Genomic DNA, 25,388 nt, shown 5'->3' on the forward strand with positions numbered 1-25,388 from the left:
GCAAGTGATGTCCTGCGTCGGAGTTCAGGAAGCCGTCAGTCAATAGTGCTGAAAAACCACCAACAAGCCTCGGTAAATGCAAGAGTCGGAGAAGGTTTTGCAAGGCTGAAGAGGACCATCAGGGGACTCGACCCAAGGAGGGGAGTCCGAGGTGACCCTCAGGAGCTGGGAGAGTCACAAGAAGAGGAAGCAGCCTCCACAGGCAACCCGCGGGCAGGAGTGAGGCCCACTCAGTACACCTGAAGAGGAGTCCCGTGTCGCTGGAGCAGCAGGCAGAAGACTGTGCTTTGCAGAAAGAAGTGCTGAGAAGGGCTACACAGAGACAGAAGATTCCTTGAATGAGGAACAAAAGAGCCTTGGTAGCTGCAAGAGTCGCGTTGTACAGGGGTACTGTTTCTGCTGGGAGAAGCAAGGGCTTATCGTCTTCAAAGTTAGACAGCTGGTAGAGAGGACCACTCCAGACCACCACCTGTGATGCAGTATCCACTCATTTCTGGAGGAGAGAGGATCCACGCAGCTGGTCATCGTTCCATTTGGTGCCTGCAGATGCAAGGGAGTGACTCCTTCACTCCAAGGGAGATTCCTTCTTACTTCTTTTGCAGGCTGAAGACTCATCGCCCTCAGAGGATGCACAGCCAGCAAAATGTTGCAGTTGCTTGGAGGAGCCTGGTAAACAATGTTGCAGAGCGGAGTTGTCGTTGGAGTTGCAAATTGTCGGTTCCTGGAGGGTGCGGTTGCCGTCCTGGTGCCCAGAAGATGAAGTAAATGATGCAGAGGAGTCCTGCTGGAATTTTTCATGTTTAATCTGAGGACACATCCAAGAGGAAGATCCCACATTGCCCAGGAAGGGGGATTGGTCTCCTAGCAGGGTGACCACCTATCAGGAGGGGGGCTGTGACGTCACCTGCCTGCCCCGGCCACACAGACGCTCCCTAGGATTCAAGATGGCAGAATCAACTGGCCCCCTGGAGGAGCTCTGGGCACTATCCTGGGGTGTTGATGGACAGGGGAATGGTCACTCCCCTTTCCACTGTCCAGTTTCGTGCCAGAGCAGGGACTGGTGCAAACCGACTTATGCAAGGAGGGCACAAAATGTGCACTATAAGGCATACCAGTGGCTTGGGGAGGCTTCCCCTCCCAAGCCATGTAACACCTATTTCCAAGAGAGAGGGTGTTACCTCCCTCTCCCACAGGAAATCCCTTGTTCTGCCTTCCCCTGCCTGAGCTGGTCAAGCAGCAGGAGGGCAGAAACCTGTCGGAGGGGTGGCAGCAGCGCAGGCTTCCGGGAAACCCCGGCATACTAATACGAGCAATGCTGGGGGTCCACTAAGCAGTCCCCAGAGTGTATGGAATCACACAATCAATACTGGCAACAGTGCTGAAGTATGTTTCTAACATGTTTGATAACGAACATGCTCATGTTCGGAGTTATCATTATGTAGCTCAATACAGTACACAGTAAAATGGCTTACCCGCACTCACAAAGTTCAGTGTAATGGGGCTGGAGTTCCTAAGGGCACCTCTGCTCATGCAGGGGTGCTCTCACATCCAGGTACCTGCACCCTGCCCTCTGGGCTAGGATGGCCTATCATAGGGGTGACTTACAGTGACCTGGTGCAGTGACCTGTAGCGAAAAAGTGCATGCACCTTTTCACGCAGCCTGAAATGACAGGCCTGCAGACGCATTTTGCCTAGGCTCTAATGGGTGGCACAATACATGCTGCAGTCCATGGAGAGCCCCTGGTGCCCCAAAGCCCTGGGTACCTAAGTACCATATACTAGGGACTTGTATGGGGGCACCAGTATGCCAATTGTGGGGTGTGCTAAGTCCTAAGCAACCACATTTAGAGGGAAAGAGCACAGTCACTGGGGTCCTGGTTTGCCGGATCCAAGTGAACACAGTCAAAACACACTGACAGCAGGCAAAAAGTGTGGGTAACCATGCCAAAAAGAGGGTATTTTCCTACAGATGGCATCCAAACGAACCTATATATAAGCTGGGGGAGTGAGCCAAACTAAGTAAAAACTCTGAAATATGAAGCATCTTGTGGAGTGCACACCCACATCAAAAGATTCTCTAAGGGCCCTAGGACTGCCAGTGAACAGGTTGCTGTAGTTTATCACACAAATGTGTTAACTAGCAAGGAAAATGCTCCAGATTTTGAAACTATTACATCACTGAGCAATGGGACCAAGCACCTTCAGTCAAATGATCAAAACCATGCTTCTTATGATATATCAGCAGTGCCATATGTTGCATGCCCAGCGCCTATGGTCCTAGCCTAGGATATGATTCGAATGGCTTGAGAATCGCATCAGCTGTTTGCATAAAGGGAGATGGCAGAAGCAACAATGCAACCTTTTACCTATTCACAAACCAAAAAGAAAAAAACTTTAAACATACATACACACCGTTGCCCTTCAATTATCTCAAACACAATTTATTACAAATTACCACATAAATATCTTCCTTTAAATACAATTCATAACCCCCCCATCCTATTATAGAAAAAAGAGAGAAACAAGTGTAAAAGATATAAAGTGCTCGTGTTTTTATAGTAAAGAAAGAGAAATGATCCCTAAAACCATTCTCTTTCTTACGGGGGCAAGCAACAGGTTGATAAAAGCAGAGTTAATGGTAATTGTAATGTGGAGGGGTGTTGACGAGGTGTGCAGCAAGTTAAAATATGCACTTTCACTGGTGATGAAAAGCAGGCATGCTACTCCTGATGGGAAAAGCCAGCTAAAATAGTTAAGGCAGAAATACAAGTGCCTCATCAAATTCCATGTAAAGGCCTGGAAGGCGCTCATAGAAGCCATAGGACAGAAACACACTTGGCTTTTCTGAGAGCTTGTGCAGTGGGGATCACAAGGGACTGCTAGGCAGCTGGAAAATGTTATCACATCCTTCACTTGGTTCAACCACATCTCAACACTTTATAGGTTCCCAAGTCATCCAGCCTAGCACCAAGGATAAAGTGCCGGGGAAGGAGGAACTCCAGACTCCTACCCATCCAGCAGAGGCGATTCAAAGTACCCAATTTTTAATGATGCCATAAGACGGAGTAACAAAAAGGGAATTCTGCAAGAGGGAGGTATGATTAGCAATCCTCAGCCAAAAATCAAACAAGGCACCAGATTCCGACAGAATCTGGGTGGCAATGTATAGATCAGAGATTAAATACTAGGCACCTGTACTGACTACAGTGTATAACGCGATCTGGCTCCAGGAGAAAGTTCCAGCATACTGGAACCCTGCAATAATTGTTTCTATGCACAAGAAAGGTCCACAGAATGACCCCTTTTCCCTGCTGGATATAGCAGGGAAAATATATGCTATGTTACTGGATACTCGCCTAGATGACTGGTTGAGTGAAAATAAGGTGATCAATACTAGATGGGTTCCATCGAGGGCAAGGAACGATCGACCAGGCCATGCAGTTTTTAATATCCGCCTGAAATATACCAGTATTTAAAAAATCTAAGCTGTATCTGACATTTGTAAATCTAAAAACGGCCTTTGATACCGTAAACCGTTAGCTTCTTTGCCCAAAAATATTAAAGCAGGGCTGTCAAGCAATACTCGTAGCTGCTATCAACGGGCTGCATAATAATAACATTTTGTTGGTCAAGTTTGGTCAAAAAGGGGATGTCACAGAGAGCTTTGGCGTAAACATAGAGGTCAGACAAGGGTGTGTTGGCCCCAGCATTATTTAACTTCTTAGTTAACGATGTCGCTGATTTCCTGGGAGCCCTAAATCTCGGCGACCCAGTTAGCGGGGGCAAAAGAATTTAAATCCTGCTTTTCGCGGATGATGCAGTTCTTTTGTCCCACCCTGAGCAAAAACAAAGTACATGATCGTTAAAGGCGGGGTTCTGCTAGGGATCCCTTTTAAAATTCATGGAACCCAATTGAATCACGTCAACCACTATGACTACTTAGGAGTGAGATTCGACTCCAAGTTGTCCTAGTCCCCTCATTTAATCAAGGGAGTGGCATAACCGATCCAGTATGCTGGTCAGGAGCTTGCTTTTGCCAGACCTCAGGAGATTAGGCTGATTGCCCCTCTCCTTGAAGCCTACAGCATAGGTGTGGAGATACTAAAAATATAAAAGGGCTAGTTAAAAAAAAAAAAATTTGTGCCGCCTCCTCGCGCTTCGTCCTGGAATGCCTTTGGATGCTCTACGGCACGATCTGGGTAGTAGATCTATTGAACAGCAGATAGCACTTTGCCCAGTTTTATATTGGATAAAGATATGGACTGAACCTGGGTTGGAAACTTACTTGCATACTTTGCGAGCGGTTTAGTTTTGAGCTAAACAAGTCAAACTACCCTGTCCTCAATGTTGACTGAATCAGATTAAATGACGAAAGGAACTGGGCAATATATGTAAAGGAAATGTTTTGGCACTATGTGTCCATCAACCAGTCAGGTCGGAAGCTGGAGCAGCTTTGGACACTCAAGCCTCTTTCCTCTTTTGAACTATATATGGACAAAATTAATGCCCCCACCCCCACGGTTCAAGGGGTCAGTGTATGTTAACCTTAAGTTAGGCACCTTGCCAGTAAAACAGTACACTAGGTCATGGCATAAAGGTGGGACTAGCTCATCTAATTGTGGATGCGACCTAGTGCAGGAGGAGTCCGTTAAGCACTTTATGTTGCTCTGCACCTTTTCAGCAGAGGCCAGAAGAGAATATCTCTACCCACTCTTCACATCCCATGCCATAAGGAGCTGCATGGATGCCCTGTCTCAATTCATACATACTGATCTGGAGCAAGTTGTTACCCAAGTATCTATCTATATATATGTGTGCAGCTTGGAGAATAACTAGGCAGCAACATGAGCAGGGCTATAGGGGAGCTCCTTTTCAAATACTAACTAATTCAGTTACAATGTATTGTTTGCATAAGTGCTACTGTGAAATAGACATGGACATCTAAAGAAATCCATGGATCAGTCGCTGGTAGATAGCCTGTAGTGCCAGGGTCATGCTTATTTAATTGAGCCAGGCTAGTAAAAGAAATGAGGACCTTGTAACTAATGCTAATCTCGATGGCCTTATGTATACACATGATAATGTTTAGCTAAATAGTTCAGACATAAGCATATTCTAGCGGGACACCTGGTGCAACATAATGTAACAGTATGTCTTATGATGATTTATTGACTCATGGGCTGTTCAAAGTCGATGCATTAGTGTTTTGTGTTTTGAATGGTAGGGCGATAGCGCAAAGCACCCTAAATTTGAGTGAATCTTTACCCCTATTAAGTGCTGTTTTAGGTAAATATGTTAAGAGCTAATCTAGACAGGCATGAAAACAGACCCCTCAACTAATGCTCTTTTGTTAGTCTTATGTTCATGTGATTATGCACAATGTACGCTTAAGGCCCAAAGCAAAGCACAGTGAAGTAGGCTCTGGGTTGTGTTAATATATATTTTTAAGCCTTTGTGAGCCTACTAGCACTTTTGGCTACAAACGGTTGGGCCTCTGTGTGAAGCACTTTAAAGTTTTTTTGATTTTCTCTACTTGTTTTATGTCCTTTAGATAGAATTGATTCAGAGTTGTTGCAATAAAGTTATTGCACGAAGCGTACTGTATAATGTTTCCAGGAAGGAAATCCTGGTAGGAGCTGAACGGTAAAATTCAAGACACCAGCTGCTGGACAGGAGTGAAAATTGATGCTCTTCATGGTGGGGGTGTAAAACGAGTGACAAGGGAACTGGCGTCATTCTAAATCTGGGCTTATGCCAGGTCGTATTCCAACTTTCCCTTGACCAGTAAGTGCTTGATATGGGCCACCTATAAAAGAAAAGAAGTGCTCCTAGAAGAGGTACAGGAAACATCATATTCAAGATTCTTCAACTTTGTGATCCTGCTCCTGCTCAAAGGGTAGATCTAGTCTACAGCTTAATTTCCCAATCTCGGCCCCAGCATCGATTTTGTAGACGCATTTGGTTGAGATCCCATTGGTTCCTGATACTAGCTCTTTTACTCTCAACTGAGGCTCCCTGTGGCGCTCCAGTGTCCCCAAAAAGCACATGGGGCCTTAAAGCATGCTTCCACCAACAGCAAACCAACAGGGGCTTGCTATTTGCTTCACCTACTGCATCGTCCTTAATGCTACCTATGCAGACTTAAATCTTCTGCAGGATTTAGAAAACTTACTGAAGAGTAAGACTGTTCTGATCAGATCTAGACTGAAAACTCAACAATTAACGGAAACTGCTTTGGCAGAGTTGTGGGAGCGAGGATTGGGGTTTGGATTCAAAAGTCCAACATCAATTTTTATCATGATGACGATGGCAAGGATGTGGGCCATCTACTTGCCCCAGGGATTGATGCTGCCGGCTATCTCTCCCAGCAAAACATTAGCATCCTGGATTCTTTTTGGGAGGTTGATTTAGGGGTTGTTTCAGGACCTCCCACTGAATCTGTTGACTTATGCATGACTGACATGCACAATGTGGTGGAGGTCGTGAACTGCGATTATCTTTAGAGTAGAACGAGGGTAATCTCCTCACAGAGTTTTACAGCCTGCCTCTTCAGCGAGCGAGCCTCTACACCCCCTTGAAAGAGCCATTTTTGGAGCCCATCTCAGTCCTTTGGGACTTCACTTACATTGAACCCCAGGTTGCCTGCAGTCATCACTGGGGCACCTGATGACCAAAAATCCACGACAACTCATCTGTCACGGAGAGTCTTCTTGTGCATGTTTCCCTGTCTGCTACGGAGAACCACGACTTCTTTACCTTTAGAGGATCGAGGTAATGGGGAAGAGGTCTTCTCTTCCAGGAGCTTTGCCCACACACTTTACAAACATAACTTATCTTATGGTTGTTTTGTTGAAGTTGTGCCCAATTGGCAGGATAAAGCAAAACGTCCACTGTTTGGCCTGGACATGGTTGATTCGGCTGTAAGATGCTTGGGCTCCTTAACTGCCATGTGTTGCCATGCTTTGGGGGGGTTCTACCAGTTTTCAGGTGGTGTGCAAGCAAATCTAATGGACATGGCCTTTGTTGGGGCTCAATTTTTCAGTGAGAAGGAAGACTCGGCCTTGCAGCACTTCAGTCAGCAATAGGCTCTCTCAGAAGTACCACGAGTTCAGGGGCTAGTCACACCTCATGACCTGTTCAGCAGCAAAACAAACTCTCTTGCAGCTACAGTGGACATGGCATTTCAAGAGGCTAGTGTGACAACAGCAACAGTTCTCCTCCTCTGCCTCCCCAACCAGTGCAGACCAGTGCAGACGGTGGGCTGGGGTGTGTCCTATCACTTTTGTCACATCCTTGCAGTTCATCATGACACCATCACTTCCTTTGGGTCTCTTAGCTTGTTAAGCAAGGCTAACTTCTTACCTTCAGAATCTTGCCTCCTCCCACCCTTTACCATTCTCTCACTCGAAGACCATGTCCACATCTTGTATCAGGGCGTTCTTGCTCTCTTGGTTTCCCGAAAAATAAATTGCGCTGGGGTGTTATTCTGCTCTTTTCTTGTTGCCACCGGCCTGTTCTGGATCTTCCTGTTTTGAACACATTCATGATGTTACCTTTGCACAAATCTTCTTGCATCTTCTCTCTAGAGCTGAAAGAGTGAGTGGAGATTGCTTGACTTTCAGAATGCATATTTTGATATACAGACCCTGCACCTGCTCAGAAAATTCCTTCGTTATGTAATGGACACAACCCACTATCAGTCTTTTATTTGGGTTGCCATCAGCATTTCCAGTTTTCACTAAGGTGATTTCAGTGGTTGCAGCATGTCTTGGTGATGTGGTGTTTCTGTTTCCCTTACCAGATGATGGTTGCTGAATGCTCGATCGTCGCACCTTCGAGTCAGACCAGCTGCATGTCACGAGGATTTATAGTCAGCCTCCCCAAGTTCAAACTCCAGCCCTCATGGTGTGTCCTCTTCATTGGGGCAGAACTGCTCACCCTGGACCTTTCTTCCTTCCCAGTGTGTTCAAGACATTTAGGTGATGATCAACTCTTCCGGCCCAGAAGGTCTTCTACCTGCTGGCCTCTTGCATCTTGTTAGTGCCACATGCTTGTTACCAGATGCTTGCATTCCAGTGGTACCTCTGTTTTCGTTTGGCCCAGAAGTGGTCACAGTTTGGATTTCCACATAGGTGGCTGCAGACCTGCAGTGCTGGAAACACTATGGCCTTCCATCAGCGGTGGCCACGGTGGTGACCGAATCCTCCCTTGGGTATGGCATTCATCTTGGTATGCTGGGTATCAGAGGCCTCTGGTCTCCTTCAGAGCAAATGTTTCATATCAATCTTGATGCCCTCCATCTCTGGTTTATCAGGTACAGATCCTAAATGCTGTATGCCAGCAATCTGATAGAGACTTCTAGTTGCAGATTCCTTACCTTAGAATTACCCCCCGGCGTCACACTGGATCCGTAGATTTTTCTTCAAGCAATACCCTTGCCCGTCGGCAGGTGGCGTTGGTCAACTCCGCGGGCGTCATTGGCATCGTGGTCGCCGTGATGACATCGGGATTAGTATATAGACACCGCCCTCGCGCAGTGATGTCAGTTCTTTCCTTTCTGAGGCATGCACTGATCCGGAGAAGAGCTACCCTGGCTATTTTTTTGGCCGAATCTGACCGTTTTGTCGAGTTTTTTCTGTGAAACTTTGGTGCGTCTAGGAGGCCCCCGAAGACCGGGTTCAAGCCATGCGAGGACTGTCATCGGACTATGTCGGTGATGGATCCTCATCGGGTTTCTCTGTGGTGTCTTGAGTGCGACCACGACCTGAAGTTGTGCTCCCAGTGCCGGGCCATGCACCCGAAGACTTTGAGGGAGCGGTCCCTGAAGCTAATGGCAGCCCGGCACTCGACTCCTCGTAAGTCCCTGTCTCGCCCAGGAAGAAGGTCTCAAGATTGGTCTCGGAGTCATCACACTTGTCTTCTTCCAAATCCTCGGGTCAAGGTAAGAAGGAGAAGAAGTTGAAGAAGTCCCATTACTCGCCGACTTTGCCCCGTTCCTTGACCTACGCGATGCAGGAAAAGCATCCACGCACAAGGCCTCCGTCCTCGGAGCCTGGGTCGGCTCCGCACTTCCCCAAGTTTCCCGGAGCCGGAGCGACCCCTGCCCAACTTAGAGTTTTATGAGGCCATGCGCCTCATATTTGAGTGGTCCAAGGGGTTCGGCTGAGGGGCCTTTGGGTTCCGCGCCGACAGCTTTGGCTCAGGCCACCAAGGTCACCTCCGGATCCGTGCCCGGATCTGCACCGGCGCCGGTCACACCCTTTAGACCTTCCCCGGCGCTGGGTCGATTATTAATGCTCCCGACGTCAGTGGTGCCCACTATCGACGTCGACCCAATTCTTATCCCCGACGAGTCGGAGTGGCGTCAGCCGACGCCGCCTTCGGCTTCAATGGGGCTTATTCTCCCCAGTTCGGATTTGGACCCTTTTTCTTATGGATATGAATATGGGGAGGAATTGAGAAATATGAATACCAGGATGACCCTGCTTTGGATTGGGCGAAGCCAATGGTCTGGATACTTCTCCTGACTCTGGCATGCTGTCTCCTCCTACCGTGGCTACGGTGGAGGGAGCAACTTTTGGTATGGTGGTCAGTAGGGCAGCTGAGGTCCTTGGTCTTGAGCTTCCTATTGTTGAAGTGAGGTCTAATCTCCTGAAGGAGGTGCTTCAGCCTGGGGCTTCTACTTCAGAACCCCTTTTGCCATTTAAAGAGGCCCTCACCGATGTCCTTTTGGGTACGTGGCCCAAGCCCAACACAGGTCTTCCTCCAGTCTAGTGCTGTGGTCTGTGAACACTGCATGCCTTTTGGGCTGCTATACCCACTCTTTGTGGGATACGGTTGCGCAAGTCCTGCCGCAGATACCGGAGGAGGCCTGTGCTGTCGTCTCCCAAGCTGTGAACAATGGGAGAGATGCGGCAAAGTTCACAATCCGTTGTGGGCTGGACATGGCTGACTCTCTAGGCAGATCGGTTGCTACGACTGTGGCCTTACGACACCACACCTGGTTACGCACTTCTGGTTTTTCCGGAGATGTCCAACAGTCACTCATGGACATGCCCTTTGATGGCTCCCGTCTCTTCGGAGGCAAAGCGGACTCTGCCTTGGAGAGATTCAAGGATTCCTGGGCTACGGCTCGGTCCCTCGGTCTTTCCTCTGCCCCTCACCCAACACCAGTCTGCTTTTCGCCCCTTTCGTGGCCACTGAAGGGGCTTCCTGTCACATCCTCCACCCAGCCACCGTGCCTCGCACGCTGTTCAGCCTGTGCGTGTCTAGGGACGTGGAATCCCACGTGGCCGTGGGACAGGGAATCAGAGGTTTGGCCAGGCCACCTCTGCCCCCGCTGCAGTCTCCAAACCCTCCTAGTCCGTACCCTCACTCCTGTCCAGTTGGTGGTAGTATTTGCCATCACCTGCCCCACTGGGAAAATATCACCACAGACAGGTGGGTTGTGCAGATCGTTCAAAAGGGCCACTCCCTCCCTTTCGAATCTGCTCCACCGTCCATGCCACCATCCTTCCATCACCTTCCAGAGGATCATTTGGCGCTTCTCCGCCAGGAAGTCGCAGCTCTCTTGGCCAAGGGAGCTATAGAAAAGGTCCCTGCGCCAGAAGTAGGTCGTGGTTGTTATTCCCGCTACTTTCTGATACCAAAAAAGGACAAGTGCTTACGTCCGATCCTAGACCTTTGGGACCTAAACTACTTCCTCAAGAACGAGAAATTAAAAATGCTCACCTTGTCTCAGGTTCTGTCTGCCTTGGACCCAGGAGACTGGATGGTAGCGTTGGACTTGCAGGACACTTATTTCCACATCCCAATCCTGCCTGCCCACAGACGTTACCTACGATTCGTAATAGGTCACAAACACTTTGTTTACTGTGCTCCCCTTCGGCCTTACCAGCGCCCCTCGGGTGTTCAGGAAAGTGATGGCGGTGGTTGCAGCTCATCTGCGTAGGTTAGGGGTATCAGTCTGCCTCCACCTCGACGACTGGCTGTTGAAGGCGAATTTGCCCCTAAAAGTCGTCTACCACCTTCAGACTTCGGCGAGCCTCCTGCACACGCTGGGGTTCACTATAAATGTGATGAAGTCACACCTGACTCCCTCTCAGTCGCTCCCTTTCTTCGGAGCGGTTCTGGACACAGTGTGGTTTCGGGCTTATCCTCCCGAAAAACGAGTCCAAGACATTCAGGCTATGATTCCAATCTTTCAGCCTCGGTCTTGGGTTTTGGTCAGACTGACTCAGGCTGCTGGGCCTCATGTCCTCTTGCATCCTGCTAGTGACACATAACAGATGGCATATACGGGCTCTGCAGTGGGACCTGAAGTTCCAGTGGGCGCAGCATCAGGGGAATCTCTATGACCTGGTCCAGATCTCAAGGGGACTGCGAAAGACCTGCAGTGGTGGCTTTCGAATCTGCATTGGGTCCACGGCCGATTCCTCTCTCTCTTCCCCAACCAGATCTATCTATAGTGACAGATGCGTCACTTCTAGGTTGGGGTGGGCACATACATGGGAGAGGTGGAGATCAGAGGACTCTGGTCTCCGGCGAAGTCTGGGCTCCATATCAATCTGCTGGAGCTCCGGGTGATCAGGCTTGCGTTGAAAGCATTCCTTCCCTCTCTCAAAGGGAAAGTAGTGCAAGTGTTCACGAAGAACACTACCACCATGTGGTACTGCAACAAACAGGGCGGAGTAGGGTAGTGGACCCTTTGTCAGGAGGCACTATGCCTCTGGACATGGCTGGAACATCAGGGCATTACCCTGATGGTTCAACATCTGGTGGGCTCCCTCAACGCAAGAGCGGACGAACTCGACCTTCGATGCACAGCCGTTCACGAATGGCATCTCCATCCGGAGGTGGCGCAAGGTCTCTTTCAGCCATGGGGAGAGCCTTGGTTAGATCTGTTCGCCTCCGCAGAGAACGAGCAATGTCAGCTGTTTTGCGCATTGGAGTTTCCAAGGCGGCACTCGCTCGGAGATGCTTTTCATCTTGAGTGGAGCTCCGGCCTCCTTTCTGCCTTTCCGCCTATACCTCTTCTGACCAGAGTTCTCAAGAAAATCAGGAACGACCGGGCCCAAGTCATCTTGGTGGCTCCGGACTGGGCACGGAGAGTATGGTATCCAGAGCTATTGAGCATGTCCATCGATCCTCCACTCAGACTGCCTCTTCGGGCGGATCTTCTGTCGCAGCAACAGGGGACGGTTCTTCACCTGATCCTGTCCAACCTCCGCCTTCATGCGTGGAGATTGAGCGGTGCCAGTTGACGGCTTTTGCCCTTCCACCCGATGCCTGCAATGTTATCTTGGCAGCCAGGCGTCCCTCAACCAAAACTGAATACGCCTGTCGTTGGAATACATTTGTGTGTGGAATGGTGTACCAACAAATATGTTGATCCCCTTTCCACCCCTCTATCCGAGGTTCTTTTTTTCATTCTTCTTTGGCCCAGCAGGGCTCTGCTTTGGGCACCCTTAAAGGGTATTTATCTGCCATTTCGGCCTTTCTTAGGCTACATGATCAGCCCTCACTCTTCAAATCTCCTATTGTGAGAAGATTCCTAAAAGGGCTCACCCATTTATTTCCTCCCACTCAGTTTATCGTGCCTCAGTGGGACCTTAATCTTGTACTTACTTACTTGATGAGTACCCCCTTAGAGCCCTAATTGTCCTTTGCAGCTCCTCACCTTCAAAGCTGTCTTTCTTGTCACTATACCCTCTGCTCGCAGGGTGAGTGAGCTTCAGGCCCATTCCTCAAAACCTCCATACTTGTCTGTGCACCCTGACAAAGTCGTGTTGCGCACTAGGGCTTCCTTCCTTCCTAAGGTGGTTACACCCTTTCATGTAGGGTAGTCCATCACTCTGCCTACTTTCTATGCACCCCCACATCCTTCCCATTAGGAGGAGAGACTCCACCGTCTGGACCCAAAAAGTGTGTTGGTGTTCTACCTCAATCGTACTAAAGTTTTCCGGGTGGACGATCAACTCTTCGTTGGATATGTGGGTGCGAAAAAAGGGAAGGCAGTGCAAAACCATTGCAGATTCCTTACCCCCCACCCATCCTCCCCGCTTGCGAGCTGATTTCTAGGGACAGGGATTCCCCCTTTCAGGTCCTTAGCTCTGGCGCACCAATTTCAGTATTCTTAGCGGCTCTGCGCTTTGGCGTGCAAATTCGTTAAAAGAAACTGACATCACTGCGTGAGGGCGGTTCCGTCGTCATCACGGCGACCACGATGCCCACGGAGTTGACCGACGCCACCTGCTGACGCGTAAGAGTATTGCTCGAAGGAAAATCTCTGGATCCAGTCTGACGCCTGGGGGAATATCTAAGGTAAGGAATCTGCAACTAGAAAATGTCTCTACCAGATATTTTGTTACCGAAGGTAAGTAACTTGTACAACATGGTGTGTGTCAATTTGTTCCCTCTTTGTTTACAGGCTCTTAGGCTGAGACTGTTGTCTTAGACTGAGGCTGTTGTCTTGGGCAAAGGCTCATATTGTGTGGCTGGTCTTTAATCATCTGGCTGGATCATTGAACGCACTGCCAGCTATCTAATTTGCATCATCTTGCAGATCGATAGTGGCATCCTTACCAGGAGGTGGTAAAACCCATCTTTGCCCTAAGGTATACCCCTCAATTGACTTTTTTGCCCCCCAAGAAGACAAGCACTGTCTGCCGGGCTGCACCCTAAAGTTCCCACTGAAAGGATCCCTGGGAGATGTATTATACCTAATGTTAGGGCTTTTAACTCTACAATGTATTTACTTCCATCCCTTTGATTCCTTGGAATTTGTGGAACCTGCCAGGACCGTGGGCAGAGGATCTTCTTCCGCCTGAACTGGCATGGAGAGCATGGTACTTGAATTTCCCCTGCCTGCTCCAGTGCTTTCCCCTTCATCAAATGGTATACCACCTCTCGCAGTTGTAGGAGCATGTCCTGATTCAAAACCTCAAAAGCCTCCACCTTTATGGTGGAGACTGAGTAAGGGAATCTGATCTTTTTCAACCATTCTACAGAAACAGTCAATGTCTTTTTGTGCAAAACAATGAAGAGCCCTGAGTATTTACCTGTGCCGGAGATCAATTCAAGCATTCCACCCATCACTTTTTTTTTTTTTCCTTAGTGCAGCTTCAATATAGACAGCACTACAGTTGGAGCTACAAAAGCAAATGGCTGTAATGCAGTAGAATGTCCTTAACTTTGCAGGTAATGGGTACAGATTTCTGGGCAGTGGAGAACATCACCATGAACAATTGATTGAGATGCCTACAACGTCAAACAGTGGTGAAACTAACAGACATTTATTTTGTCTTCCTAATTGGCATGGTTTCGTGGTTATGAAATAGGCATAGAACGGCATTGAGATTAAGAAATATTCTATATGTCGCAGGGTTTTCTCAAGACGCCTCTGTGGCTGTTTTGAATTGGCTTCATTCCACATCTTTACAAAGCATCGTTATTGGGAGGCTGAAAGAGGATGAGGAGTTTTTTGGATCTGTAGTTTTTTACAGTCCTTTTATTTTTTTTATTTTGTGTGGCTTGCCCGCCTTTTTAACAGAGCTTCCTCTGTTTCAATTTTCCATTAAGAAGAATAGCTTGCAGGAGTTCTAGCTCTCTCTATCTGCGACTTAGACTATTTTCTATTGCATGTTACTCCTGGTCATTTTCCAAGCAACTACGTTGATGTCAGTGCACACTTAGCTTTACTGCTTGGACTAGGAATGAGGGATGAGGCCTTTTGTGTGCCTGCAGTTCTGTAAAATTAGTTTCATTTTACAAGCATCCACATTTACTTCAGTACATATGTTTACCTAACATTCATCTATTCCAGGCCTTTATGGTGCTGGACAGTAAAGCAGAACTGACTTCTGAGGTGTGTGACCGAGCCCTTGTTTTTTTTTTTTTTTTGCTGAAATTCCAAATTGATGTATATCAAGTTGGCGCACGGTTGACGAAAAGTCCATCCTGATGTAAAGTCACGTACACAAATAGCTAAATCAAACAGGCAAAACCTTAAGGCTCCAGTATGGGATCACGGCTAGACTAGTCACAGTAGTGGTGTTTTTTTTTTTTTTTTTTTCTGAAAAAAAACTAGGTTCCGCCATTTCCTATAAACAGGAAGGAAAGACCATTTGGAAAAATGAAACATAACAGTATAAACTGAAGCACTAAAAACGGATGTGAAGTTTGTCTTCTCTTTCTACTACTGCATATCTGAGAGAGCCTATGGGTATCAGTCAGAAAAAGGTACAAAATGTATATGACTCATGGTTATAGAAGTTGCACTGTTTCGTTTTAGGACCCTATTCAATCCTTCCTTTGATTCTTTATTTCTGTGCTTTTCTTTAGGATCTCAAGAAAGGGCTTTGTGGAAGTGACTGAATTGACAGATGTTAATTATACTAGTAATCTTCTTCGCCTCCGGCCTGGCCACATGAATGTGGTTCTTATTGTCTCCAGCTCCACCAAAGCTAGCTTGCTGCAGAGATTTGCACAAGAAGTTTATACATTTACTGGGTAAGTATAATTGTTGATAAAATAACAATCATTCTCCTATTGTGTAATTTAGATCTTTCCTAGTCCCACTTTATGGAGACACGAGGGACTGCCTTGCAGCATCTACTTATGAATACGATCTCCTAAAACTCAGTTGCACACTCCGTGACTATAGATCTGTCAGCGCAGAGCTGCGTTTCTTCTCAGTTCCCTTTTACACTAGGACACCCAAGACACTCCTTCACTAGCTTCTGCTGCAAAATCTCTGAGAGCTATTTGTTATTTAGGGTTGGATAGCTAATAGAGTGATATCCTCGAATCATTATCGATCTGGAAGTTTCCAGTCCACTGAAAAGAAAAACTTTTTCGTCATTAATATTTACTCAAGTAATGCAGTACCAGAAAGAAGCCATCCCCCCTCATAGTTTTAGGCCCAAACTCAAGTTGGGAGAGGGAACATATGAATACCAGCCATCGCAGAGGCCAAGAGGACGCTTAGCATTTTCTATAACATATATAGCATATGTAAGAGGATTCCTGTGTATAGGTAGTCGTTTATCAGTTTTAACAAAGAAAACATTTCTGTTTCTGAAAACATTTGAAGAACTGCCTTTCGCCCCTTTCCCTCGATTTAATCTGTTGCGCTGCTCTTCAGATATCAGTTTCAGTTTCAAGTCTCATTGGAGCCTCATGCCAATTCTAGCTGCAGCTCTAAAGGTCTCTGTGATACTTTCCGCTGGTTCTTTGTATGGAAAACTCTATACAATATCAACTATGGCTAAGATGCATTACACAGAGAAAGACAATTCAGTCCATGTTTGCATGTGGCCCGAAGATAAATCATAATGAGGACCCTGGCGCAGGGACTATATGTTGTCTTCAATCTTGCCACGTTCCAGGACTGGTCCATACACCAGACTTTTTTGGCAAGTTCTTTCCATGACAGAGAGATAAGGTTTGTTTATATCATGAGAGAAGCACGCTCATCTGCGAAGGACTGATTACCACTCTTTCCGTACCCATTTTTACGTACTTTCACAAGCTAGGAAACGTGGTGGAATTTGGTACGTAAATAAAAGGATGAAAGCCAAAAACTGGGCTTTCTTTCCACCAAGACTCTTGAGGCTGTAACACAACTTTAAAACCAACTTCACAACAAAACACAATGTCTGAGTGCTCATCACCGCCATCCCTGTAGTCAGAGTCTTTCCTTGTTATTGATAGTGCTGTCAGAGAGGTCATGGACAAACCATAGTCCTCGAAATTGTCGAAGCCCTCCAGTGCCCTCTTGTTAGCAAGGACTTAGTCAATCACCATCTCTCTAATTAGAGTTTCAACAACAATACAAATATTTTTCATGACGCTTTCATTAACAACAACACATCTAACACTCTCTAAACTACATGCCCCTTTGGCATGCTTTGGAGCTGTTGAAAGACCAACTTGGCACAAAGGCCCTCATTACAACCCTGGCGGTCAGTGTTAAAGCGGCGGTAAACCGCCAACAGGCTGGCGGAAAAAAAATGGGATTATACCGTGGCGGAAACCGCCAACATAGACAGCCACTTTAACACTCCGACCGCCACGGTGGTAGAAACAAACAGCGCGGCGGTCACCGCCAACAGACAGGCGGGAGACAAAGTACCGCCCACTGTATTACAAGAGGCCTATCCGCCACCTTTTCCGGGGCAGAACCAACGCTATCAAAAGCACGGCGGAAACAGTACACAGAAGTGAAAACACTCACCTCTCGACACCCAACAAGGAACCAGGACGCCATGGAGCCCAAACTTCATGTGTTACCCATGTTGGTTTACCTCCTCTTCTACCAGGAGTACGAATGGCGGTGGCGACCACAGTGAGTACAGCACCTACAACATAGGGGAGTGGGGGAGGAAAGAGAGTGACACACACACACACACACACACACACACAACACCCCCACCCTCACACACAACAACATACACACAAATACATGCAGCAACATTACATATACACCCCCCACCCCCTGGAAGAACGCAAGGACAAAAGGAAATGATTGTAACGATTGTAATCATTAAAAATCCATTAGTCAAAAGTCAAAATTCAGTATATACAAATATGTACACCAACTACACAAGTCTGGATAGTGTACTAATCATTGTCCGGGGACCACTGGGCCCAAAATACATGGGCGAGGCCCACATATGATACCTGACTGGAAACTGAGAGAACAATGCTGGGGCATCAGATCTAAAATATACAGGCACCTCAGGAGGAGCGGGAGGGGGGCAACTCAGCTTGATGAACGCACAACGCCACTGCTGCACGAGGGGGCTCCATGCCTATTGATGTATCCTGTGGAGTGCAAAGCCACAGTCTCTCAAGTCTCTCCAGTGGGTGGTTTGCCCACTGCTTTATCCTGGGGAGTGAAAAGCCACAGTCTCACAAGTATTTCCAGTGGGTGGTTTGCCCACTGCTTTATCCTGGGGAGTGCAAAGCCAGTCTCACAAGTCTCTCCAGTGGGTGGTTTGCCCACTGCTTTATCCTGGGGAGTGCAAAGCCACAGTCTCACAAGTCTTTCCAGTGGGTGGTTTGCCCACTGCTTTATCCTGGGGAGTGCAAAGCCACAGCCTCTCAAGTCTCCCCAGTGGGTGATTTACCCACTGCTTTATCCTGGGGAGTGCAAAGCCACAGTCTCTCAAGTGGATAACAGTCTCCACTGGTTCTGGAGGGGGCTTTGTGCCCATAGTGCTTCATCCTGCCAAGGACTGAGGTAGTGGATGCCTTTCACCACTGGTTCTGGAGGGGGCTTTGTGACTAGAGTTCTTCATCCTGCCAAGGACTAAGGTAGTGGATGTGATACTCCACTGGTTCCGGAGGGGGCTGTGTGCCCAGAGTGCTTCTTCCTGCCAAGGACTGAGGTAGTGGATGTGATACTCCACTGGTTCTGGAGGGGGCCTGGTGCCCAGAGTGCTTCATCCTGCCAAGGACTGAGGTAGTGGATGCCTTTCTCCACTGGTTCTGGACGGGGCTTTGTGCCCAGAGTGCTTCATCCTGCCAAGGACCTAGGTTATGGATGTGATACTCCACTGGTTTTGGAGGGGGCCTGGTGCCCAGAGTGCTGCATCCTGCCAAGGACTGAGTTAGTGGATGCCTTTCTCCACTGGTTCTGGAGGGGGCTTTGTGCCCAGAGGGCTTCATCCTGCCAAGGACTGAGGTAGTGGAATGTGTCTCTCCACTGGTTATGGAGAGGGCTTTGTGCCCAGAGTGCTTCATCCTGCCAAGGACTGAGGTAGTGGATGTGATACTCCACTGGTTCTGGAGTGGGCTTTGTGCCCAGAGTGCTTCTTCCTGCCAAGGACTTAGGTAGTGGATGTGATACTCCACTGGTTCTGGAGGGGGCCTGTGCCCAGAGTGCTGCATCCCGCCAAGGACTGAGGTACTGGATGCCTTTCTCCACTGGTTCTGGAGGGGGCCTGTGCCCAGAGTGCTGCATCCCGCCAAGGACTGAGGTACTGGATCCCTTTTTCCACTGGTTCTGGAGGGGGCTTTGTGCCCTGAGTGCTTCTTCCTGCCAAGGACTGAGGTAGTGGATGTGATACTCCACTGGTTCTGGAGGGGGCCTGGTGCCCAGAGTGCCGCATCCTGCCAAGGACTGAGGTAGTGGATGCCTTTCTCCACTGGTTCTGGAGGGGGCCTGTGCCCAGAGTGCTGCATCCCGCCAAGGACTGAGGTACTGGATCCCTTTTTCCACTGGTTCTGGAGGGGGCTTTGTGCCCTGAGTGCTTCTTCCTGCCAAGGACTGAGGTAGTGGATGTGATACTCCACTGGTTCTGGAGGGGGCCTGGTGCCCAGAGTGCTGCATCCTGCCAAGGACTGAGGTAGTGGATGCCTTTCTCCACTGGTTCTGGAGGGGGCTTTGTGCCCAGAGTGCTTCATCCTGCCAAGGACAGAGGTAGTGGAATGTATCTCTCCACTGGTTGTGGAGGGGGCTTTGTGCCCAGAGTGCTCCACGTGCAATGTGGCCGGTACAATTCCCTCACCTGGGTGTGCGTACTACGAGATTTGCGAGGTTCAGGTAGCATGATACGCCACAGAGGCAGTGACATACCCCACACTGCTGCTGCTGCGCCTTCCACCTGCAGGTGCAAACAGTGATGGAAGAAATGCCTCATGGAAGCTGCCCAGGGTCCAGGAACTCTCCTCCAGCCTCAGAGGACTGACCACTGGGGATGGTAGCCATGTCAGCGGTGGTGCCTGTGTCCGAGGACGCCGTGGGGCCGGTTGCGGTGCTTGCGGTGGTGTCTGTTGTGTCGGTGCATGGGTCAGCACCTGCTGAGGGACACAGCAGGACGTCTCCTGCAGCCTCGGACGGCTGCCCACTGGGAAGAGGCTGGGGACTGTCGCTGAGGCTGTAGACGTGCCGGGGGCGGTGCAGGTGGCGGTGCTTGCAGCGGTGTTTGTTGGGGCAGTGCTGGCAGCGGTGTTTGTTGGGGCAGTGCTGGCAGCGGTGCATGGGTCAGCACCTGCTGAGGGACACAGCAGAACGTCTCCTGCAGCCTTGGACGGCTGCCCACTGGGGAAGAGGCTGGGGACTGTTGTTGAGGATGTAGACGTGCAGGTGGCGGTTGTGGTGGCGGGGCAGCTAGCGTTGTTCACCGCCATACAGGTTGGCGTGGTCGTGGACAGAAAGTGTGACACTGGTCCCTCAGTCGGTGCCACCATGCCCTCTCCTGACCTGCTCTTCAGCTTTTGTCCCTTCCCCAGCTTTGATGGTGCCGCAGTTGTCTTGCCACTATCCCCTTTGTTTTTTTGCTGAGCCCTTGGTGGCTGGTACTTTCGGCTTCTCCCTCTGGGATGTGGGCACCTTTTTCACCTTGGCAGGTGGTGGAATGTCCTTGCCCTTGCTACGTGGCACACTGGCAGCCCTGATGTGTGGCACAGTCGATGACCCAGCAGTTGCTGGCACCACTGTGCCTGGGGATTTGGTGGCTGAGGGGCTGGTCTGGGACCTGGAAAGCCTGGCCGTGGGGGAAGGGCGGGGGGGGAGGTGGAAGGAAGAGGTCCAGGTTTGCCAGGAAATGTTTTTTAGACACACTGGGACGGAAAGATGGAGGGGGTTTGGGAGTGGAGGTAGAGGTAGTGGTTGTAGGAGGTGTACATCTGCTGAATTTGGGTGAAAGTGCATGGGCCGGAGGCTGTTGTGAGGTGGATGGCTGTTGGGTGGGTGTGTGCCGGCGTTTGTGTACTATGGGAGAAGGGCTCACAGACACACTGGGAGAGGACACGGGATGTGTGAATGGTAGTAGGGGTGGTGAGTGCATGTGAGCGGTGTGTGGTGATGGGCGTGCTGGTGATGGAGACAGTGGCTGAGGATGTGGTGCATGCAGGTGTGAGTGGAGATGAGACAGGGAGGAGGAGGATGTGGAGGAAGGGGACACAGTGGAGGCAGTGGATACATGCTGAGGGGCTGCTAGGAGGGCGGTGCTGGTGGGGGTGGCGGCGGCTGTACCTGTTGATGCGGTTTGCACAGAGGTGCCCACCACCGCAAGGGAGTCGCTGTCACTTCTGTCTGCTCCTGTCCCCGCCGTCGAGCTCCCCTCGCCCTCCGTCCCACTGGTGGCTTCAGACTCCGTTGTTTCGCCCTCCAGGGCCAATTGGGTTGCAGCTCCCTCCTGCTCCGGTACCAATGCTCCTCCGCCTGATGATGCTATTGCACACAAGAACAGGGAGACCACAAAAAGGGGGGTGGGGGGAGACAGAAGAAAGACATGTTTAGTGCATGCAACACCACTACCGTTGGTGGACACAACACACAGGGAGCAGCCCTCTGCACTACGCCGTGCACTGACAGTTCCTACAAATTTCATCTGACCATAGGGTATGATGCCTAAGACCAATTGCTGCACACCTGGAAGTCACATGAGCCTGACTAGGTGTAGATGGCTATTTACCACTGGTGGGTTTCGGGTGCCACATGGCCTGCCTCAGAAGGGACCTTGCCTGCCATGTTCGCCCTGGCCTGGAAACCCACTGCCCACCTCCCCCACCCAGACACCTCGCAATGCGCGCAGTCAGCTGAATGAGAGTGTACTCACCCCCTTGTGGCTGCTGTGATGCCCTCAAGCACCCATCCAATTCCGGATAGGCCACCGCCAGGATCAAGAACATCAGGGGGGTCATGGTGCGACGGGCACCCCTCCCACGTTGGGAGGCCATCCCCAGCTTGGCCTCCGCCATCTTCTTGCTCCAGCGGCGCAGGTCCTCCTATCTTTTCCGGCAGTGGGTGCTCCGTCTATGGTAGACCCCCAGGGTCCGGACGTCCTTGGAGATGGCACGCCAAATACTCTTCTCCTGGTGGGTGCTGACCTAGAGGAATGGTACAGGGGGAAAGGAAATTACTTACCCGGCTGGACTGTCATACTCATTGCCCCCCAGTTCCCACCCTTGCCCTGTCGCACATACACTCCCCATCAGCACATGCAGGCCTCAGTCCCCCCCCCCCCATGTATCTTCCATCCACACCACTCAAAACAGGCATTGCCCATGCAGCATGCTCACAGTGTACTCACCTATTTGTCTGGAGGACCGTACAGTTGTGTGTACTGGGGAGGACCCCATCCACTAGTTTCTCCAACTCCTCCGAATTGAAGGCAGGGGCCCTTTCCCCAGACACATGACCTATCGTCACTTCCAGACACAGGTCACTGCAGCACTTGCACCTGTTGAAGGTCAGGTATCAAGTGAGTGAACAGACAGAAAAGGGCGGTCACGTCTGCGGCGGTGCGTACCGTCACCGCCGGCGTACATTGTCATTGGCTCCTGGGACCCATAGGGCCCAATGATAACCAATGCAGAATTGCGCCGCGGTCTTTGACCGCCCACCGCGACGGTGTAGAACGCCAGCGCAGTTACCTCATATCCCCTTGTCCCACCTTACAGGTCAGGCAGCCGCCATTTCAGGAGTCAACATGGGATGGATGTTAACTGCGTCATACCTATCTAGGCCGGGAATATAGACAGATACGGGCACATTGCGGATTAATAAAGTTTCTGCAAATAACACATTGTGATACCTCAGTGTTGGATGACTCTCTGCTCGCTGTTCCCCTCCACGTCCCCTGGGGCAGGTGATGAGATGGCGGCATCCTCCGGTGTACAGACCCCTGGTGGGCCTGTCGACAGTGGAAGAGAGACACATCCTAGTCACATACAGACTTGATTGTGCAACAGTCCAGGAACTGTGTGCCCAGTTGGAGCCGGACCTGATGTCAGCTATTCGCCATCCCACAGAAATCCCCCCTCTAGTGCCGGTCCTGTCTGTACTCCATTTCCTGGCCAGTGGGTCTTTCAAACAACAGTGGCCATGGCATCAGGGATTCTCCCAGCCAATGTTCTCTAACGTGTTGTCTGCCCTGCTGAAACACATGCGCAGCTACATCGTGTTCCCTTAGGTGGAGGATTTGTCTACAGTGAAAGGTGACTTCTATGCCCTGTGACATAGCCCCAACATCATTGGTGCCATTAATGGTACACATGTGGCATTTGTACCCCCCGCAGGAATGAACAGGTGTATAGAAACCAGAAGAGCTACCATTCTATGAATGTGCAGATGGTGTGTTTGGCAGACCATTACATCTCCCATGTGAATGCCAAGTATCCTGGCTCAGTCTATGATGCTTAATTTTGATGAATAGCAGCATCCCTTAGGTGATGGGGCAACTCCAGAGGCACCGTGTGTGGCTAATAGGTAAGCCTAGAGTCCCCACACAGTTTCATTTGCTGTCTGGGTATGGGGCTGTCCCTAAAGGTTAGTGTGTGTCTACAGTTGTCCATCGACATTTGCAGGTGACTCTGGTTACCCCAACCTGTCATGGCTACTGACCCCAGTAAGGAATCCCAGGGCAAGGGCAGAGGAACGCTACAATGAGGCACATGGGCGAACTAGGAGGGTGATCGAACGCACCTTCGGCCTCCTGAAGGCCAGGTTAGGTGGCTCCCTATACTACAAACCGAAGGAGGTGTGCCAGATAATCGTGGCTTGCTGAATGCTGCACAACCTGGCTTTGCAATGCCAGGTGCCTTTTCTGCTGGAGGATGGGCCAGATGGTGGTCTTTTGGCAGCTGTGGAACCTGTGGACAGTGAAGAAGAGGAGGCAGAAAAAGAGGATATCGACAACATCATCATGCAATACCTCCAGTGATACACAAGTAAGAAGATGTCACTGCTTCCCACATCTCATTCTATTGTTGGAACTAGCATAAGTCTGTCATTTTCATTTAGTGTATGGACCCTGACTTGTCAGTTTCACTTTCCATTTCACAGATCTGGGTCCCACTTTGTGCCCTCTGCTATGTTTACTGCTGGCCTACAGCTGTGTTACATTGGTATGAGAACAAGTAAATTGACATTGCTATATTCCATAGTTATTACAATTACACATTTGTGAAAGCACAGACTGACTTCAGATTGTTCTGTGATTGAAGTGTGTTTATTCCTGTGCTAATAAGTGGAGGGGGTTGTAAAATGGGCTGGGGGGGATGGTGGAGGAATGTCCATGGCAGAGTCCAGTCTATTTGTTTCACAGATGCATTGTCCAAAGGGGCATAGGAAGTGGAGCAGTTTAAGGATGGACAGGGTAACATAGTGGGACAGAAGGGTGACATTCAGGGGGGTCTCATTTCCTGGCGGGTGTCTTGGCAATGTTCTCTGTCTTGTTCCTGGATCTCAGGGACCGTTTGCGGGGTGGTTCTCCATCTGCAGGGGTTGGGGTGTTGGTGTCCTGTTGTTCCTGTGGCGGTGCCTCCTGTCCACTAGCACCGGCGGAGGTGGAGGGCTGTTCATCGTCCAGGCTAGTGTCAGGGGCCCCTTGTTGTGCCACTGTGTCCCTCCTGGTGTTGACAAGGTCTGCCAGCACCCCTGCAATGGTGACCAGGGTGGTGTTAATGGACTTCAAGTCCTCCCTGATCCCAAGGTAGTGTTCCTCCTGCATCCGCTGGGTGTCCTGAAACTTGGCCAGTACCGTTGCCATAGTCTCCTTGGAATGATGATAAGCTCCCATGATGTTGGAGAGTGCCCCGTAGAGAGTGGGTTCCCTGGGCCTGTCCTCCCCCTGTCACACAGCAGTCCTTCCAGTTTCCCAGTTATCCTGTGCCTCTGTCCCCTGAACCGTGTGCCCACTGACACTGTCCCCAGGTCCCTGATTTTCTTGGGTTGATAGGTTTGCCTGGGTTCCCTGTAGTGGTGGACACACTGCTGATTGACGTGTCCTGGGGACAGAGGGATGGGCCCGCTGGGTGGGTGCTGTTCTGGTGTTTCCTGAGGGGGAGGGTCTGTGGTGGCTTGTGACAGTGTCAGGGAAACTTACTGTCCCGAGGTCCCAGAGGGCCGGGCTGGTCATCTTGATCCAGGCGTGCAGAGCTGCTGTCATCACTGTGGGCCTCTTCTGTGGGGGGACTGGATATGTCTGGCATCTTCTGTCCGGTGACATTAGGTAGGGGTCCTGTTGGGGTGTAAATGCATAATTATTGTATCTGTGTGTGTCATCGTGTGCAATGGGTGGTTGACCCTCTACTCCAGTGCTTGCATTATTGGCTTGGTCCTTGTGTGATTGGTGATTTTGGGGCATGAGTGAGTCTCTGTAGTGGACATGCTTGGGTGATGGGTGTCCATGCATTGGTGTCACATGCTTGGTTTTGGGATGTGTGGGTTGTGTTGGTGGGGTGTCTGTGGGTTGTTGGGGTGATGGGTGTGAGGGTAAGGGTGGGAGTATGTGATGGCATGCAGGTGGGGTGGGGGGATAAGGTAGTAAAGATTTGCCTTACCAGAGTCCAGTCCTCCTGCTACTCCTGTGAGGCCCTCAGGATGCAGTATTGCCAAGACTTGCTCCTCCCATGTTGTTAGTTGTGGGGGAGTA

The 25,388-nt window shown here is 49.9% G+C and overlaps 1 protein-coding gene across 2 annotated transcripts in view; it reads left to right on the plus strand.

The window, feature by feature from the left end:
- The window catches only part of DNAJC16 (DnaJ heat shock protein family (Hsp40) member C16), a 332,457-nt gene that overhangs the window by 283,558 nt on the left and 23,511 nt on the right, over nt 1-25,388 (plus strand). For both annotated transcript variants that reach the window (XM_069240270.1, XM_069240271.1), the window contains exon 14: nt 15,343-15,510. In XM_069240270.1, the coding sequence (XP_069096371.1) occupies nt 15,343-15,510 (168 nt within the window). The remainder of the gene's footprint in view (nt 1-15,342; nt 15,511-25,388) is intronic.

This window comes from Pleurodeles waltl, chromosome 6, assembly GCF_031143425.1.
Source record: "Pleurodeles waltl isolate 20211129_DDA chromosome 6, aPleWal1.hap1.20221129, whole genome shotgun sequence".
Classification (NCBI taxonomy): Eukaryota; Metazoa; Chordata; class Amphibia; order Caudata; family Salamandridae; genus Pleurodeles; species Pleurodeles waltl.